Genomic DNA, 18,363 nt, shown 5'->3' on the forward strand with positions numbered 1-18,363 from the left:
AGAAGGGACACCTGTTGACCCGGGCCCGAAGGGGGCTCGAGATTGCCGAAATATATGTAAAGAAGCAGGGGTAAACAATATGGAGGGAAGCCGTAAAAGTCATTTGTGACGGGCCACAAATTTTCTGTGCACTCCTTTGCTACTAGTACTAACTCTTGCCCCAAAATAGAAGAGAGATTCACCTACCATTTATACTGATTATCTCCAAATTTTTAATTTTGGCACTTACATCCCTCTGCTTTTCACTGCCTCAAATGTACATCAAATATTTCCCAGAAAATAAAAGTTTGTGGTAGTAATATTAGATCAATAACAGGAATATTGACCTTTATGAGTGAATAAAGTTTAACAAAATGGAGCATATGGTATTTATTTTTCTTTTAACACTTTTAAGATGCTACTACAAAAACATATAAAAAATATTACATTTTTTAATCAAAAATTAAAATATGGACTTTTTCTTCTTGATTTCAATAACATATTAATTATGTGAAGTTTTTAATATTGATACTGTACACGACCTTTATATCACCAATTTATAAAGTGCAATCCTCTTAAAACAGCACTTTTCAGAAACAAACAAATTAAGCAGTTAAGAAATCCTAATGTTCAGCATCAATAAAACAGTAGCATTCTCTCATGAACTAAGTTCAAATTATTTCCCATCATTGATCCTATAGTAAAAACATTTAAATAAAAAAAAATATTACAGCAGTAAAAAAAACAAGTAATGTGATAAAAAAAAATTAATGTATACATATGCGTTAGTAAAATTAGTTAACGAACCATCATATTAAATAACAATTATGCATTCATTTTAAACAAACTCAAATATGAGAAAATATAGTGTATTTTGCAGTGGATACCTGCCAGCATCGGCATTGACGGCAACGAAAATGCAGACGTCTCAGCCAAGGAAGGGCGACAGCTTAATAGAGAAAACCAGCACCATATCCCCCTGTTTGATGCAAACATTTATGTGAAGAGAAAATTCAGGAACATCGTCCTCAAGCTCAAGTTCCAAATCTGTGAGTTGAATGCCAAGAGGGGAGCCACCAAAACATTAGCAAGACTGGGGGATAGACACTTTAAGGGAATGAAGATAGGGACTGACGGAAGCAGGACCTATATTGGATGCAGAAATTGCTTAGGGACAGAACTCAGTCCAGATCACATCTTTTCTTGCCCTGCCATTTTGGCTGCACTGCAGCCAATTAAAGACACCCCCAAAGAAGACCTAGATTCGGAACATTGCCTTCAAATAGCTGAGGCAGTTATCTCTGTACATGGCACAATTTGAAGGAAGTCCATGGACAAGACAACCAACCAATTAACCAACAGATTTTGGACTTGCAGAATAACATATATGTACATATGTGTATGCAATATATATATACAGTGAAGCACCGTTTATAGGTTTTTGAAGGGATTGTAAGAAAAAAGCATACAAATGAAAAAACATATAATAGGTATAGGTTAATGTGTATTAGACTCTGCAGGGATCAATTTTAAAAACATATAATTGAGAAAAACGTATAAAAGAGAAACTTATAAACGGTGCTTCACTATAACCTAAAACTCCAAATTATCCGTGAGTCAATCGAAAATCAAAAAAAAAATAATTTTTCAGCAGGAAATTAAAACTACAGAATAATCTTTCTGTAAAATTGCTAATTCAAAGTTGTTTTTGTTACAATTTTTGCACTATCTTCCTCGCTTGTACACTTATTCTTTATTGACCATTGTGCATAAAGCAGAGAACATTTTTACTGTACTGTATTGGTGTTTCTCCTAGATCTAAAAAGGGGCAGGGCGTTTCCTGATATAAGGGCGCTTTCCCAAGAGAATGTTATGGCAAAAAAGTACGAAGTTTTGCATATAATCATGGCACACTGATTCTAATAGACAAGGGGAATGAGAGGCTTGCATTTAAAAGCCATGCTAGAGTGCTTTTTTACCATTTAGGCAAAGAAAGGCTTTTGTGATCAGTGTTGCTTAACTTTGAAGGGGAAAAGAGGGTGCATTGAGAAATGCAAATAAAAAAAGAGCAGGGTGCATCAAAAGTTGCCTGAAAGAGGGCAGGGTACATCGCTCTCCTTAAAAGCTTGAGAGAAACACTATGTATATAGTTTTACAGCTCCTATAAAATTTTGTGGATCAATAAAGTATTTGATCAAGAACAATTTTTTTTTTTTTTTTTGACCCTCATTTTTAGCTTATTGCCTGTTTTCCGCAACACCCATTCCACCCTATTCCATGGGAGTTTGCTGTACATCAGGGATGAATTCATAAATTTTCCAGTACCAGAACACCAATGAGAAATAGTAGAATCCTGCGTTGGGAACAATTTTATGTTCCCAACACACTGAAAGGGGAATTAATTTTTCCAGAAAAGTGGTACCAGAAGGATTTTCCAGTGTGTTATGGCAGTGTGTTACAGCACCAGTAACTTGACCTAAACACACTGTTTGAAATCCTAAGGCAAGAAAATGGTAGGAGAAAAAATATATCCACGGGATTGGGTCCTTGCGAGAAAGAAAGGAACCTGACACACGTTTTCTGAACACGTGTAAGCAGGACTTTTCTCCCTTATAGATCTGACTCAAAAGGAGCTCTTATCTCTTCAAAATTTATGGATTACTACTTTAAAAGTTATTCAAATTGTCTTTATTTTGAAATCAAACATTTAAAAAAAAAAAATGAACTGGCGCTTATGTTTATAATTTGAATGGTAAGTGCTAGTAAAGAAGCGATAAAGGAAGCTCTAGAAGAACTGAAGTTGGCACACGCTTTACTCAAAATGTTTTCATGTTCCCTTGCGATGTCGAGACATCTAGGTTCCACTGCATACATATATATATTAACTGACAGTCATTCCAGATATTATCGAGTCTATTATACAGTATACTTATTAGTGATGGGCATAAGCGAGAACTTTTTATAGTCAAGATCTCAGTAATCGAGTACTTCTAATAATCGAGTGACTGATATCCTTTGAGTGATCTTTTGAAATCGAGCACTGGAGCGATTAATAATAGAGATCTTTTGAAATCAAGAACTCGATGGATTGATAATCGAGATCTTTTGAAATTGAGAACTCAAGCAATTGATAATCCAGATCTTTTGAAATCAAGAACTCGAACAATCCATCGCTCGAGTACTTGGAAAGTGATAATCGAGAACTCAAGCAGTCATCGCTCGAGAACTTGGAAATCGATATCGAGATTCGAGATGTGATAATAGAATTCTTGAATAATCAAGTGATTCAATTATGAGAACTTGATTATGCCCATCACTAATACTTATGAATTAAGACATAACTAAATACTTACAAATATTGCAGGTTTCCGAACAATATTCTTTGTCCTTTCAACAGTATAGCCACAATGGCTTAGATGTGCATCAGATACAGCAGTTATTGTTTCATACATTTTTTGCTCTCTTAGTTCTAAATTTGATACCGCAGGTTTCGCCTTTTCTGGCTCTGATTGAGTTACTTGTGGTGGCTCCTCACTTTTTTCTCTAGATCTCTTCGGCACTCTACCATAACGGACAGCTGAAATTAAAAACAAAATGTAATCCAAGGTATCACACATGTTTGATTAGAACAACAGAATTGAAATGCTGTAAATAATTATTCAGTATTAATATGAATAATTACAATTAGAAATTTAGTATCAATGCAATACAAGAACAAAACAAATATCTGATGCATCATTTGTATAGTGATATATAAAAATGCTTCAACATTTAGTTTAAGCAATAAACAGGGGCAAGAAGGGCGAATCAACAAAATACTTCACTTTAAAAACATCCTTGCCGTCTCAAAATCACCCAATTCCAGAAAAATGTCTTAAAATTTTAACTAGCACACATTTAATGCATACAGACAAAGGTGATCAGTTTACCCCCAACAATGAGTTGTAAGGAATACCTAACATTGACTCGCAATTCAAAGATTCTCAAATGCTGTTACTGTCAGCAGTGCCAAACAAATTTTTGGGAGATGGGAAATTCCAAATTTACAGAATAAAATTCTGAATTTTATCAAATGATAATATACCCCCAAGCAGGTACACATAACATACCAACATTATATCGATTGCGAGCCGGGCCGGCTTTAGTAGTTCTGCTGCCCGAGGCGATATCGACAAATGCCCCCCCCCCCCCATTGAATAATGATAATAATAACATAAAATAATAATACATTAATAAAATAAAAATAATAGCAAAGTGCTTAAAACTAAACTGAGTTTCTAGTTAAATTCCAAACTGGGTTTTGCATATCCAAGCACTGGTACACACTTCCAATTATCTTTTTAAACATTACAGTAGTGCATCTTTTAGCACAGAAACATTTATTAATATTTTCAAAAGACTTTTTAATTATGCAATTTCTTGCCCCTAAAATTAAACTGAATTACTTGAAAAATTCCAAGCTATGTTTTGGATGTCCAAGCACAGGTACACATTCTAATTTAGTTTCATTATTATTATTTTTTATTGAAGCAGTGAATCTTATGGTGCTGAAGCAGCGAATCTTATGACGCTGAAACAGATATTCATACTTAGAAAAAGTTTCAATTTCTAAATTTGCCACCTCTAAAATTCATTACACTGGCCGCCTGCCCCAGGAATCGGGCCTGATTGTGAATGAACATTCGATATTATTTTTTTAAATCTAAATGTTACAATGTTGACAAATAGATAGCAAAACAAATAAGAAAATTTATTGGGTGGTTGCAGTGATGTACCATCTGGGTATCCCTGACTACTGTACATACAAGCTTTTGTATCCAGTCAAAGCAAATTTTTATAACACTCAAAAATAAGAACCCAAATTAAGAAATATCAATTGGACATTTTAAAGCTTGCTTAAAATTTTTGAATTTTATCAACCTTTTTTTTCGTCCCAAAAAAAAAATATTACGTTAAGTAAAGAATTTTTTTAATTCAAGCAAAATAATATGTATCCAAGAACAAACATTATTTACTTCAACACATTAACAATCAATTATTGCAAAAGGTATGAAGGAAACCCAACAATTTACTGTAGATTCATTTTTAAGAAAATGCGTTAATAAATAGCTTAAAATAATAGGAAGCTTTCGCCCCTGTTCCACTGTCGCTCACCAACCACGGGAACTGCAGTCAGTTCCTTTGGATCACCTTGCAATTTGAACTATATGCTTTTGTTTGCCATATTATCAACATCATTTTAGTTCGGCAGGTATGAGTTCAATAACATGCTCATAACAACGATATATTATGGACATTAAACATTTTCGGCCCTGCCTATTTCTCTGGTCATTCAAAAATTGGGGATTCAGGCAAAATCTTAAGTATCAAAATATCTCCTATGATTGAGAGCCCAATTTAACAGCAAATGATTTTGTTGAACAAATGCAAAACATTATGCAACAAGTTTATGTAACAGTGCTCACAAGTATTATTTTAACCTATTGTGAACTATAATACTTGATCTATTTCAACATTTACTTAAAGTTTCAAACGCCAATTATGAAACAGAAATGTGCTCCGACATTTCTACCTCATGACCTTTCGATGACTTTATTAGAATCTTGCAGTTCAATTTTCATCCACTACTTGTGCTTGAATTGTTTTGTAAGTATGTCTCATATTTCATGTATCTCATATTTGGTGATGATTCAATATTCTATAGTCAGATTGATTATCTTACCCTATCAATTAGTTTATTCTAATATTAAGCAAAATTTTTACATAAATCTTCTAATATGTAGATAAAAAAATGCTCTAAAACTAGATATATCAATACAAAGTGCTGATTTTATCATATGATTTGAAATTTGTTCAAATTTTCCAAGGTGATTAGAACGACAAAAATTATAATTGTTTTGGACAAATTTCAAGCTAAAACGGAGATCAGCTTTCAATTAGAAACCGCGACCATTGCTAAACGCAGTCATTGTTGAACAATACTTTTATTTAACATCATAACATTTCATTGATTTGATTGGCTGCTGCGACACCATGCCATCATTTGACTTTTAAAATACAGTAAAATTAATAATTTTGTATTACATAAACAATTCATTTATTCCGTTCATATAAAGTGGCAAAAAATAAAATATGTCTTGAACTTATCATCAGAATCATACAAATGAAAACTTTGATTCAAAAAAAGGATTTTTATAAATAGTGAAAAAGTAAAACAGCATTTAAAATAAAAGAACAAAATATTCATCTGATATTGAAGGTTACATTAGAATAGGATGAAATAATTTAATAAATTACATTAACATACAAGCACTAAGTATTAAAAAACTATGAAATATAGAAAAAGAAAAATAGAAACTTACAATCTTTTGACATTCCAACTTCGAGGCATTTTTTAAATCTGCAGTACTGGCACCTATTGCGACTGTGTCGTATAACCAAGCAGCGTTTTTCTCTGAGACATTTGTAATCTATCTGTTTCTGAATGCTCCTTCGAAAGAATCCCTAAAATAAAAGGCAAGATTTGATGTAACTGCGCAATGAAGAAACTACTGTATAGAAAAAGGTTTATATATTATTCTCATCATTTCATTCAATGTTTGCAACTTACCGACTAGTCGATTATATCAATGTGAAATACTACAACCTTTCGTGCAATATTTCATAAGAGTATTGATGTATTTAGATATTTATTTCTGGAGGGATCTTAATATTATTGAACAATACTTAACATTTATAAATAATTCCTTTGCAATAAAGCGATTCAGTGAAGACTGATCTCACTTTACACTATAAAACAACCATTCGAAAGAAAACGTATTACAATCAGTGTTATGAAGCTCGGAAAGAAAATTATGACAACAAACCAACGTTAAGACATTACTAAGCCTAAAATATAAATGCAATACGTTTTAAAATCATTGTTTCAGTAAAATCAGCAACGTAAAATTAAGCAAACATCTAAGAATTCGACACAAGTTCGCAACAATAAAAAAAAAAAAACTCATCTATGAAAGTGTAACATCGGATAAAGAAGTTAGCGTAGTCGAAGCGTCAAGAGTACACAACATTAATAATTAGCATTAAACTGATATTAAAGCAATCAAACCTGTAGATAACTTACATATAGTACGTAATATTAGATGGTAGATCCTTTTTATTATAAAACTGAAATGAAAAATGCATCAAGAAAACAAGATGCCGATGCCGATGTTTTCAAGAACCGGTTTTTTCACTGTACCTGTTTAAATGTCCGTCTGCAAAACGGTCGTTGTTCATGAGGAGAAAGAGGCCGAATTTATCCTTCAAATACGTAAGATGAGCACGATTTTTAATGCATACGGCACACACTGCGCGAGTAAGGAAACATTGTACAAAGTATTAGAGAAATAACATTTAATTAAAATTACAATACACAGAGAAAGTGATGAAGTGGCATTTAATGCCACAACAACGCCCTCTTCTGGTTTTGCTTTACTTGCAGAATTAATTGAAACGGATGCAGTTAACTTTTAGCAGCAAAAGAATTTCAATAAAAATTTATTTTATTCATTTATTTATGGCACTTTATAATGCAGTAATTATAAATATTTATTTTTTTCCCTTAATTTTTATGCTAGGAGAAAAAAACTAATGAAATGTCTCACAAGTTTCAAGTTCAAGGTTACAAATGGCGCGTTATTAAAAAAATTTCAAGCATGAAATTCTCTTCTGATGTCGCTTTGACGAAGAAATGAAGAAATTGGATAGGAAACACTAGGCAATATATGGTACTGCACAATAGAAATGCTCCCCCCCCCCCCCAGAAAAAAAAAGAAAACTAATTTTACGGAAAGGGTTATTCCCCCTTGCCGTAAAACATATGTTTTTTTTTGGGGGGGGGGGGAGCAATTTCGAAATCAAACCGGGAAATTTAGAATATTTGCAATTTTGATGAGAAGCAATCATTTAAAAAAAAATTTTCATTTATTTTCACAACAGTGCCAGTCAAAAATTGACATAGTTTCACTTATATTTTTTAACACATTTGACGATATTATGATACATCTGGGAAAAGGGGAAACGTTATTTAAAGATCAGTGGAGTCGATTCTACACCGTCACACCCCAGATCTTATAAACATAACGTTAAAAAAAAACATTTGTGTATGTATTTTATTGCTTTTCATTATTTTATATTGAGTTGGCACCCCCTACCCCACACCCCAAAAATTTTTAAATTACCAGTCTGATCTGACTATATTATTTGTTATCGAATTCCTAGAAAGTAAAATACTTTTTCTTATGCAACTGTTATTGCATTGAAAGATATTCGCTGAATTAACTTCAAACATTACAATTTTTGTAACCTTAATGATGGTAACCATACGTCATTCAATCTCAAAATGTTATTATTATTATTTTTTTCTAAACTTCTTATTTTCAAGTCATTTTTGCTTTGGGAACCTCTCAATTCAAATATACTATTTCAATTTTCAATGACCGCAGTAATTTTGGATATCCTTTTTTTTTTTTTTTTAAAGCAATGTGGTGATAAGTAACCAGTTTCTTATGATCGTTATATCTTCCTCAACAAGATGTTAATACTAAGTTTGTAGTAACAAACGTTTGACTTAATATTAAAAAAAGTGCCCTTGAAGGGGGGCGCGGGTAGAGAGAGAGAGAGAGAGAGAGAGAGAGAGAGAGAGAGAGAGGGAGGGAGAGAGTAGATAAAACATTTTGAAATTCTGATATTTTGGAAGTTTTAAAACTTCCTTTCACAAACACAGCTAAATACGCGTTTTTGACCCATTGCCTAACTGTGCACAGCTACACATAACAATAAATAATAATAATAATAACTAATAAATAAATCAAGAGCACTCCCTCAAAAACAATATTTAAACAATCTTATTGTTTCTGTGTTGTTTTTAAGTTATCATACATTACTATTTTTATTTAGAGTAAAAAGCATACAGTTGAACAAGGCCACTTTTAGAGTCAAGAGAGGCTCCTTTGTCAGCTTGATCGCCAAATACTCTCCTGTCCCATACTTATAATACCATTCTGATTCCGAGCACCTCCACCTCCTAAGATCCAGGCCCTTATTTTCCGACTAGACTGACATAGTGGTTCGTTGACCCTCCATTCGAAACATTTTTATTCATCGTTTCGATATTTCATCTACATATTTTAGTTAAATTTTGCAAAAGAAATAACAATTCGGTTGAATAAGTTTACAATGGATTTGCTTTTTAAAATATCATGCTGTCCCTTCCTGTGTAAAGTTTTTTTTTTTTTTTTACAAATTTCAAAAAGACCCATTAGGTACACAACTGATCTGAAAGTGAAAGAAAACCTTCACGCAAAACTAATTCTAAAATGTTATCAAGGCCCCCCCCCCCCCCAAACATAAATAAACAATACACCAATAGAATTTAAAAAGCTCCTTATCGATACCAAAAATTAAGGCAGAAAGAAGAAATGCAAAAATTTAAGAAAGAGGAAAAATTCAAGAAATTCGAACAATAAAATTCACAAGAACCGTTCGAACCCTATTTCTACGCAAATTACCACTTCTAACTCGAAAAACAAGTCAAAAAAAAAAAAAAAAAAAAAAAAAAAAATACACCAACTCAACTATCAAAATTTTCCTTTCCTTCCATAATTTTGTTTTTCTTTCTCTTTACTTGTTTCGTGATTCCACAATTGTTATCAGTTGAATACATTTTTGAAAGAAACAAATTCCTCCAAATTTTCTATGAAGTTAAGAAGATTTTTTTTTTTTTTTTTTTTTTTTTTGTTTTGAAACACAGTTAAAGTAAACCCTGATTTTATTCTCAAAACAAATTGAAAACACCCTTCGAAATTTGCACTTCGGAAAAAGTTCGAAGGGATTGCTTAACAACATGCCTGTAACAACTGCCATGCCCCAGGCCCGTCATTTAGATCGGGGGGGGGGGGGGGTAGCCAGAGAGATCAATCGCCCCACCCCCCGCCCTGGCTTTGGAAAATGTGCTGTTTTTTGGTTCAACTTACATTCCGTATTAGCAGTAAGTTAAGCATCCTTTGCCCCCCCCCCCTCGGAAAAATTCAAAATGACGGGCCTGCCAAGTCCAAAATTTAAGGGAGTCAGGGAGTCAATTTTGAGCTACAATTTCTCTATTTTAAAAAGCCCCACTTGTGTTTTAATAGTTTTATTGTATCTATTGGCACAAAACAAGGGGGGGGGGGGACACCTGAATTATTTTATATTCATTTGAAATCAAGAAATAAAAATGAGGAAATCTATTTAAATTGAATTATTTGTTTTCAAAGTTAACTTGCCATATGGAAACTTTTTTACTAAACAATATCACAAGATTTCTATCATTTATCACAGCAGTTCTCAATCTGGGGGGTGTGCTTTCCTTGGGGGGCATAGAAGAGTTTCAAGGAAGGCGTGATTGTATAAAATAAAAAATAAAAAGAAAAATAAGTAAAAATTAATTTGAATTTTGAAATCTGGGAATTCAAATTATGTTTTTCGCAATCACGAGTGTGTGTGTTTGTGTCTGTGTGCAGGCAAGAGTATGAGTGTGTGGGTATGTGTGTGTGTATGTGTGTGTAGGTGTGTGTGTGTGTGTGTAGGTAGTTGTGTATGTATGGCCATGTGCGTAGGATATGGACGCAACCTGGAGACGGTTTTCGCTAGAGGAGCAGCATCGGAAAGAACCGGTCGACGGTGGTGCTGCAGAGGGAGGAGGGGGAAAATAAAATCAGCCTAACGTCAAGGACAGTCAAATGAGAACAATAAGCAATGCGATAGCTCAATAAAACCAACACTAATTTGCTCAATTTTGTGGTCACACGAGAATATTAAATTAGTGTCAGCTGTCTCATTTAAGTTGAGGATGTGCACGGCAACCTCACCCAGAACCTAGATTACCTCAAAAAATTTATTAATTTTTCTGCTGCTGGGATTTCTCATGTTCTAATAATACGTTCAAAATAAAGTTTTGTGAAACAATGCTGAGTTTCGTGTGAGTAATTATATTGATGCTTGCTTAATATATTGACTTCAGTTAATCTAATCTGTTTCCTATTCTGCTACTTATATTTCTAGCATACGGAGGAGGCGTGACTTCATGTTTGTGCTCAATGGGATGCGTAGAACCTGAAAGGTTGAAAAGCCCTGATTTATGACATTGATTAGAACATTGTAATGTAAGACGAGCGATTTAAACAATTTTAAAAATAGTTTCCGAAGATCAACTTCAAAATGACAGGTCAACGCAATTAGCTATGCACAATGAGGTCGCTTCCGAAATTTCAAAAGAATTTTTTTCTGAAAGAGCATGCTTATATTTTAATCGGTGCGCTTTCATTGTTTACGCTTCTGCCAATGACATCACAAATGATGAAATGCCATTCACTGATGCCATTCAAAGAGTGCAATATTTAATTCGCTTCTTTACTCACGTGTACTGGCATCGATATGGTAGATATAACAAGCGTAGAGCGCAATATTTAATTCGCTTCTTGATTATCGTAACGTGGAAACGCGGTAGATAGATGCGCCAAAGTACATCAGTTGTGACGTCAAGACCACGCTTTATTTTTTAAATCGGACATTTAAAAAAAATTATTAAAACTTAAGCGTTGAGAAAATGAAAGTTTTTTTTCTTCGCTCCATGTTTTTTTTTTTTTGCTTATTCTATCGCTTTTTGTGACTAAATGAAGTATTTTTAACTGAAGGAAACAACTCCATTACAACACTGTATTCTTCTTCTCTTTGCTTCTCCCCCCCCCCCCCCCCGCCCCCGAAAATAAAGATTAGAAAACTGATTTCATAACTTCACCAGCAGCATGCAGCACTAGACACTTTCCAATTTCTTTTTTTTTCTTTCATTCTTCTTCTTTTTCTTCTTCTTCTTCTTTTTTTTTTTTTTTTTTTTGAAGTCACACGAAAAAAAAAAAAAAGAAGTGGCGCAAAGTCAATTTACATAGTTCAAAGTTACAACTAAAATCAGTAAAATTGAGAATCGGTATTTCACTGATTTTCCATTTCTGTGTTTTGTTAAGAAACACATCGCAGAATTTTGAGAGAGGCAAATAACCGCATTATACCCCATTATACCCTTTTGCTTGCACCCGAAGAGAAAAAAAGTAATCCAAATCATTTATTAAATCCAAATTATTTAAAAGTTAATTAATGTTCTCTTTCCAATGAATCGCTCTCTCAAAACTATCCATAGCTGAAAGAAAGCACTCATCAACAATCCCAACGCTACATCATCTCATTATTCCGTCCTTAAATAAATAAACAACAGCACTCATTCCGTTAAAAATAGATGAGTAAATGAATTTTTTAAAAAAAATATGCAATCAAAAGTTATTGAATCACATATCGTAGAATCTGAAACTGCAAGTTAAGACGAAACGAAAAAGAAAGAAATTAATGGCAAGAACTAAGGTTTTTGAACCGTGAAGCAAGGATCTTTTCACATCAAAGTTGTTTTTGTTGGCATCTGTTTTTCATTGACAAAGTGGATGAAGAAATTAGACTATATTTACTCTTCACAGCCTCACGAAGACCATCGAGTGTCGGAGGAAAAACTACTTTAAGAAACAGCTGAAAGCACAGCATTTCAGAAATCAATTCTTCTGCTAGGAACAACTATTTTTTAGCATCAAACATTTTTGGAAATCCATGTTTCTAATCTTTTCTAATAATAAAGCTAATCTTTTCTAATAATAAAGCTGAAAGTCTTTATGTCTGTCTGGATCTCTCTGAAGCACATAACGCCTAGACCGTTCGGCCGATTTTCATGAAATTTGGCACAAAATTAGTTGGCAGCAAGAGGGTGTGCACCTCGAAGCGATTTTTCGAAACTTCGATTCGTTCTTTTTTTATTCCAATTTTAATTTTTTTTAAATTTATTTATTTATGTATTTATTTTGTGGATTTTATTCTTCTGCAGCATTACCGAGCGAATCACCATAACATGGGCGAGTAAATTAACATATCATGGAGGAGAAAATTAACATAGCATGGACGAGCAAATTACCATAACATGGTCGAGCAAATTAACATAGCATATTGGCGAGTAAGTCATCATCCATTATTTGTAAATATACAAGCGAAGCAAATAACCTTTTAATTTTCGACCTCGGGCAAAGCTGTGCGGGCACCGCTAGCACTTCCATATGCATTCTAATTTTCTTAAATATACTCTTCTTCCAAACAAGTGACATGTAGATGCCTATGCATCATCAAAACCATTTTCAGAGAGTCTGATGCAAGAGAATACAAAGGAATTTATTTTGTGTGTTGCCCAAGACAAATATTATGAATACTTTATGAACACTCCTTTAAGTTTGAGAACATTAATATCCTTAAGAATTAAATGATACTTTTGTGATTGAAAAATAAAATGTTTGGAAAAAAGAAAAAATGTAAGAAATTATAAAATTAATTATAAAGGAGTTATAAAATAATATGAATACCTTTAACCTAGAAAAGTTAAAGAAAACAAAACCTTTCGTTGAATATCTTTGCATCCATACGTCAACTTCTTTTGCATTGAAAATAGGGCTCCTTGGAACCCCGAAATACGTGTAAGTAATTTCCTTCAAATTTGTGACTACTTACGTTAGTTTAGTTTCTTTTACATAAAAAACTTTGTTCGCAATGTTTGAAATTTATTGTTCGCAATTAGGGATTGCAATACCGGACCAAAAATTCAATACCGGTATTCGGTATTTTTTAAACGTGATACCGGAATACCGGTATTAATACCGGTATTTGAAATTTCTCAAAAAATGCGAAAGCATATTGTTTTGTTGCCATATTTCATAATTTTGTTGTTGAGGTTTGCGTTTGATTTTTATTATTAGATCTTTGATTTGCAATTTGCGACAAACTTGACGAAATTTAATCTTAGTTAGAAATTAGTTCCTCTAATTCGTTTTCGCGTTCTTTTTAAAATTCTTAAAATTTATAATTATGTAAATATCTGAAAATATGTGTTAAATGATTATGCGTATCATCTATGTATATTTTCAAGGCACTATAATTTCCAAATATTATCTTGCCAAGTTTATACTTGACACGACGACACATGGTAACAAACCAATACCAGTGACAGAAAATTATCAATTGATTTGCTAACAAGAAAAGGTTTTTTTTTAACCAAACTCAGTAGAGATTAATATTTAAAGAAAATATCATAAAGTATATTACAAATACAAATATACAAACACAAATACAAATGTGACGACCAGCGACAAGCTCTTGGCCCAGCTAGGCTGGTCCTAGTCAATTTATTAGTTCTCAATGAAGATCAATGGCCCTCTTAAAGCTATCCACTCCCTTGCTCATTACCACCTGTTCTGGTATTTTGTTCCAAGTGCCCACAACCCTACTAAAGTAGAAGTTTTTCCTTATTTCCAGGATAGCCTGAGATTTGAATAGCTTAAAAAACAATGACCCCTCGTCCAGCTTTCGGTGCAAAAATTTAATCCATTAACATCATTCATTTTGATAAATTTAAACAACTGAATCATGTCCCCTCTAATCCTCCTTTGTTCCAGGCTATACATATTAAGAATATTAAGTATGGTATCATAATCTAAATTTGAAAGTCCCCTTACTAGTCTAGTTACCCTTCTTTGGACTCTTTCCAATACACATATATTTTCTCAGATAAGGCGACCAAAACTGCACAGCATACTCCAAAAATGGGGTCTTACTAAACTCCTATATAAGGGCAGAAGAACCTTCTTAGATTTGTTTGAAATAGATCTATTGATAAACCCAAGCATTCTGTTGGCTTTGTTACTTGCAATGCTACACTGTTGACTAAACTTGAAGTCCTGATTTATTAAGATACCCAGATCAATAACATTTTCTGCCTGACTAATGATTGAACCCTGTAAACGATAACTCGTACGCTTATTTCGATGAACTAAGTGTAGCACTTGACATTTCCCTACATTAACTGCCATACCCCACTTATCCACCCACTTAGTAATATAATCTAAAGTTTCTTGAAGCTGCAAATGATGGTTGGAATAAATTATTCATAGAACAAATACATTCGAAATTACACTCGAAATTAACTTTTACAAAAGGGAAAGTGACTGATCAGGGAAACAGAAGAAAAATAAATAAACACATGGAGCACAAAAACGCACAAAAATGCGATTCATTTCACCATTTATAATGAAAATATCATTTTGTAATTTTTCTGCGACTTTTGCTTAATGATATTTTATTTGTTAGTGCTTTTGAAGAGCCAAATTTTTACATCAATAGACTGATTTTGGTTCCTTAGCTTGGAAAAAGAAATGTATATTTAAAATATATGCAGATATTTAATTAAGTAAATTAAAAATTATTTAATTGAAATTAGTTATTATATTCAGCTAATACCGAAAATACCGGTATTTTACCTCAGTAAATACTGGTATTTCGAAATTGCAAAATTGCTCGAAATACCGGTATTCGGTATACCGGTATTGCAATCCCTATTCGCAATACTTGTCACAGTCTCACACTAGTTTGAAATTCATTCCGGGAGGGTTCCGGTCCCTTCAGCTTCCCTTTAAGGGAAAAAATAAATGTTCTGTTACCCACGTGACAAAGGAAAATATTAGAGCGATAAGGAATAAAACATCATCTCATGTTCATAATGTTCTTTAAAACTGGAGACATTGTTCGAAATTAGGACACGAAAGTTAGACGTCAATGGCATCTCGGTTTTTTTAGTTTAGCCCTTAAAATGTTCTGCTTTTATAGTAATTTTTAAATAACTCAAGTAGCTTAAACAGAGCTGACAACTGTATAATGAAACGATAGTTATTTATTTGTAAAAAGAGGTATTACAAAACATCATAGCCTTACTAATGAAATTGTGTAAGCTACCAACTATTGAAAAACAGTTTCCATTAAAATCTTTTGAGAAGTTATAATATTATTTAAGTGTATATACATTCATCGCTCATTTAGAAGAAGAGTGCCACAATACGAAGAAATGAAATTTTGCAGGAGAAGCGTTTTAACTGAAACTCTTCAGGAAATTTGCTGTAAGAAAAGTAAATTTGCAGTGCTCTCCAGTAATTAATATTAGAACAAAAAATCTCATTATTTTTCAAAGTAAATAACGTCATTTGAAGCACTTTAAGCGAAAAATAAATAAATAAAAATAAGAATTTCGTATTGTGGCACTCTTCTGCCAAACAAACGATACGTAGATGCTTATTTTCATTAGCGTTCAGCAAAATAAAATACATGAAAGTCATCTGAACCATTTTTCCAAGCACTTCATAAAAGGTAAAAATTCACAGCACAACTTTTTGGAGTTCAACAAGACATGGTAGTGCAAACTTGGAAACTGGATGCAATCCAAAAATTTTTAGTAGTAAGTTACCGCCCTAAGCCAGGGCTAAGGCAGAATTACTTAAAATACACCACCAGCTCAGTTATTCCATCCGAGGACTGCAGTTTCGTGCTTTTTAGCACTCATCAGCCCGGAATAGGAATCACATGAGCTGGAGGCGAAAATCCTCTTAAGGGAGCCAAGAGAGCCAAACAAACTGGAAGTTAATGTAGAATTAGCACTCCATATGAGTGACCGCATTCATCAATGTCATTCATCAATTTTTGAGTTGAACCGCACCATTGCTGCGGTCACTCATCTGGAGTGCTAATTCTACATTAGCTACCAGTTTGTTTGGCTCTCTTGGCTCCCTTAAGAGAGATTTTCGCCTCCAGCTCATGTGATTTCTATTCCGGGCTGATGAGTGCTAAAAAGCACGAAACTGCAATCCTCGGATGGAATAACTGAGCTGGTGGTGTATTTTAAGTAATCCAAAATTTCATAAAAGTTCTAACAGTTCCCAGGCGATTGACTAGTGGTGGTCAGTTTCACAAGCCATTGTCATAGATTTGAACTTTGATGACAAAAAATATTGCATACATAAACTCAATGTATTAAAATCGACACAAAAAGTGACGACTGCGTGTAAAATTATGGTCGTTACATTTTTTTTTTTTTTTTTAAGTTAGGCATCAAAAAAGACGACTGGGCGTGAAATCGTGGTCGTCAAAATGAAAATTTTAGGTGCAACATACTTCTAACGACTGATTATTTCGTACGCCGATGCAGAAGTTTTCCAGTGGGGGGCCCGCGTCGGTAAGAAAATCATATGTACAGTAAATCTTCGATATGTTGTTTCCGCGCTTCGTTCAATTACTATAATTTCTTTTGTGCCATTATATTTGCGGGATAACGAAAACCAAGACAGCTTTTAAAACAATTATGGTCGTTAACAATTATTTATTTTTTTTTTTAAGTTAGGCAGTAAAAAAGACGACTGGGCTTAAAATCGTGGTCGTCAAAATGAAAGTTTTAGGTGCAACATACTTCTAACGACTGATTATTTCGTACGCCGATGCAGAAGTTTTCCAGTGGGGGGCCCGCTCCGGTAAGAAAATCATATGTACAGTAAATCTTCGATAGGTTGTTTCCTCGCTTCGTTCAATTACTATAATTTCTTTTGTGCCATTATATTTGCGGGATAACGAAAACCAAGACAGCTTTTAAAACAATTATGGTCGTTAACAATTATTTATTTTTTTTTTTTAAGTTAGGCAGTAAAAAAGACGACTGGGCTTAAAATCGTGGTCGTCAAAATGAAAGTTTTAGGTGCAACATACTTCTAACGACTGATTATTTCGTACGCCGATGCAGAAGTTTTCCAGTGGGGGTCCCGGCGCCGGTAAGAAAATCATATGTACAGTAAATCTTCGATAGGTTGTTTCCACGCTTCGTTCAATTACTATAATTTCTTTTGTGCCATCATTATATTTGCGGGATAACGAAAACCAAGACAGCTTTAAAAAAATTATGGTCGTTAACAATTATTTGTTTTTAAAGTAAGACATCAAAAAGGACGACTGGGAGTAAAATCGTGGTCGTCAAAATGAAAATTTTAGCCGCAACATACTTCTAACGACTGATTATTTCGTGCCCCGATGCAGAAGTTTTCCAGAGGAGGTCCCGGCGCCGGTAAGAAAATCATATTTACAGTAAATCTTCGAAATGTTTCCGCGCTTCGTTAAATTACTTATAATTTCTTTTGTACCATCATAATATTTGCGGGATAACGAAAACCAAGACAGCTTTAAAAAAATTATGGTCGTTAACAATGGTTTTATAAAATTATCATTTTTAGAAGCAATTTCATCAGAAAATAAGAAGAAGCAATTGAAGAAAAGGACATGAGAAGTAATATAAAAAATATTATTTTGTGGTGCATAATAAATTCATCACATTTGATAAAGAATGAGTTTTCAAATGTTTTGCGTAAATTCTGAAAAGTTTTTCTTTTTACTTTTTTTCTGTATCTGTCTTGAAACATC

At 33.4% G+C, this 18,363-nt stretch overlaps 1 protein-coding gene across 3 annotated transcripts in view; it reads right to left on the reverse strand.

Annotated features, from left to right (window-relative positions):
* Positions 1–18,363, reverse strand: part of LOC129217820 (ecdysone-induced protein 78C-like) — a 73,556-nt gene that overhangs the window by 14,813 nt on the left and 40,380 nt on the right. The window contains exons 1-3 of one of the 3 annotated variants that reach the window (XM_054852158.1): positions 7,220–7,421; positions 6,342–6,483; positions 3,333–3,556 (exon numbers count right to left, since the gene is read on the reverse strand). In XM_054852158.1, the coding sequence (XP_054708133.1) occupies positions 3,333–3,556; positions 6,342–6,354 (237 nt within the window). In that variant the 5' untranslated portion in view covers positions 6,355–6,483; positions 7,220–7,421. Of the gene's footprint in view, positions 1–3,332; positions 3,557–6,341; positions 6,484–7,102; positions 7,422–18,363 lie in introns of those variants that run through there. The other 2 variants (XM_054852160.1, XM_054852159.1) reach the window with 2 other exon arrangements.

The sequence above is a fragment of the Uloborus diversus genome, chromosome 2 (assembly GCF_026930045.1).
Source record: "Uloborus diversus isolate 005 chromosome 2, Udiv.v.3.1, whole genome shotgun sequence".
Classification (NCBI taxonomy): Eukaryota; Metazoa; Arthropoda; class Arachnida; order Araneae; family Uloboridae; genus Uloborus; species Uloborus diversus.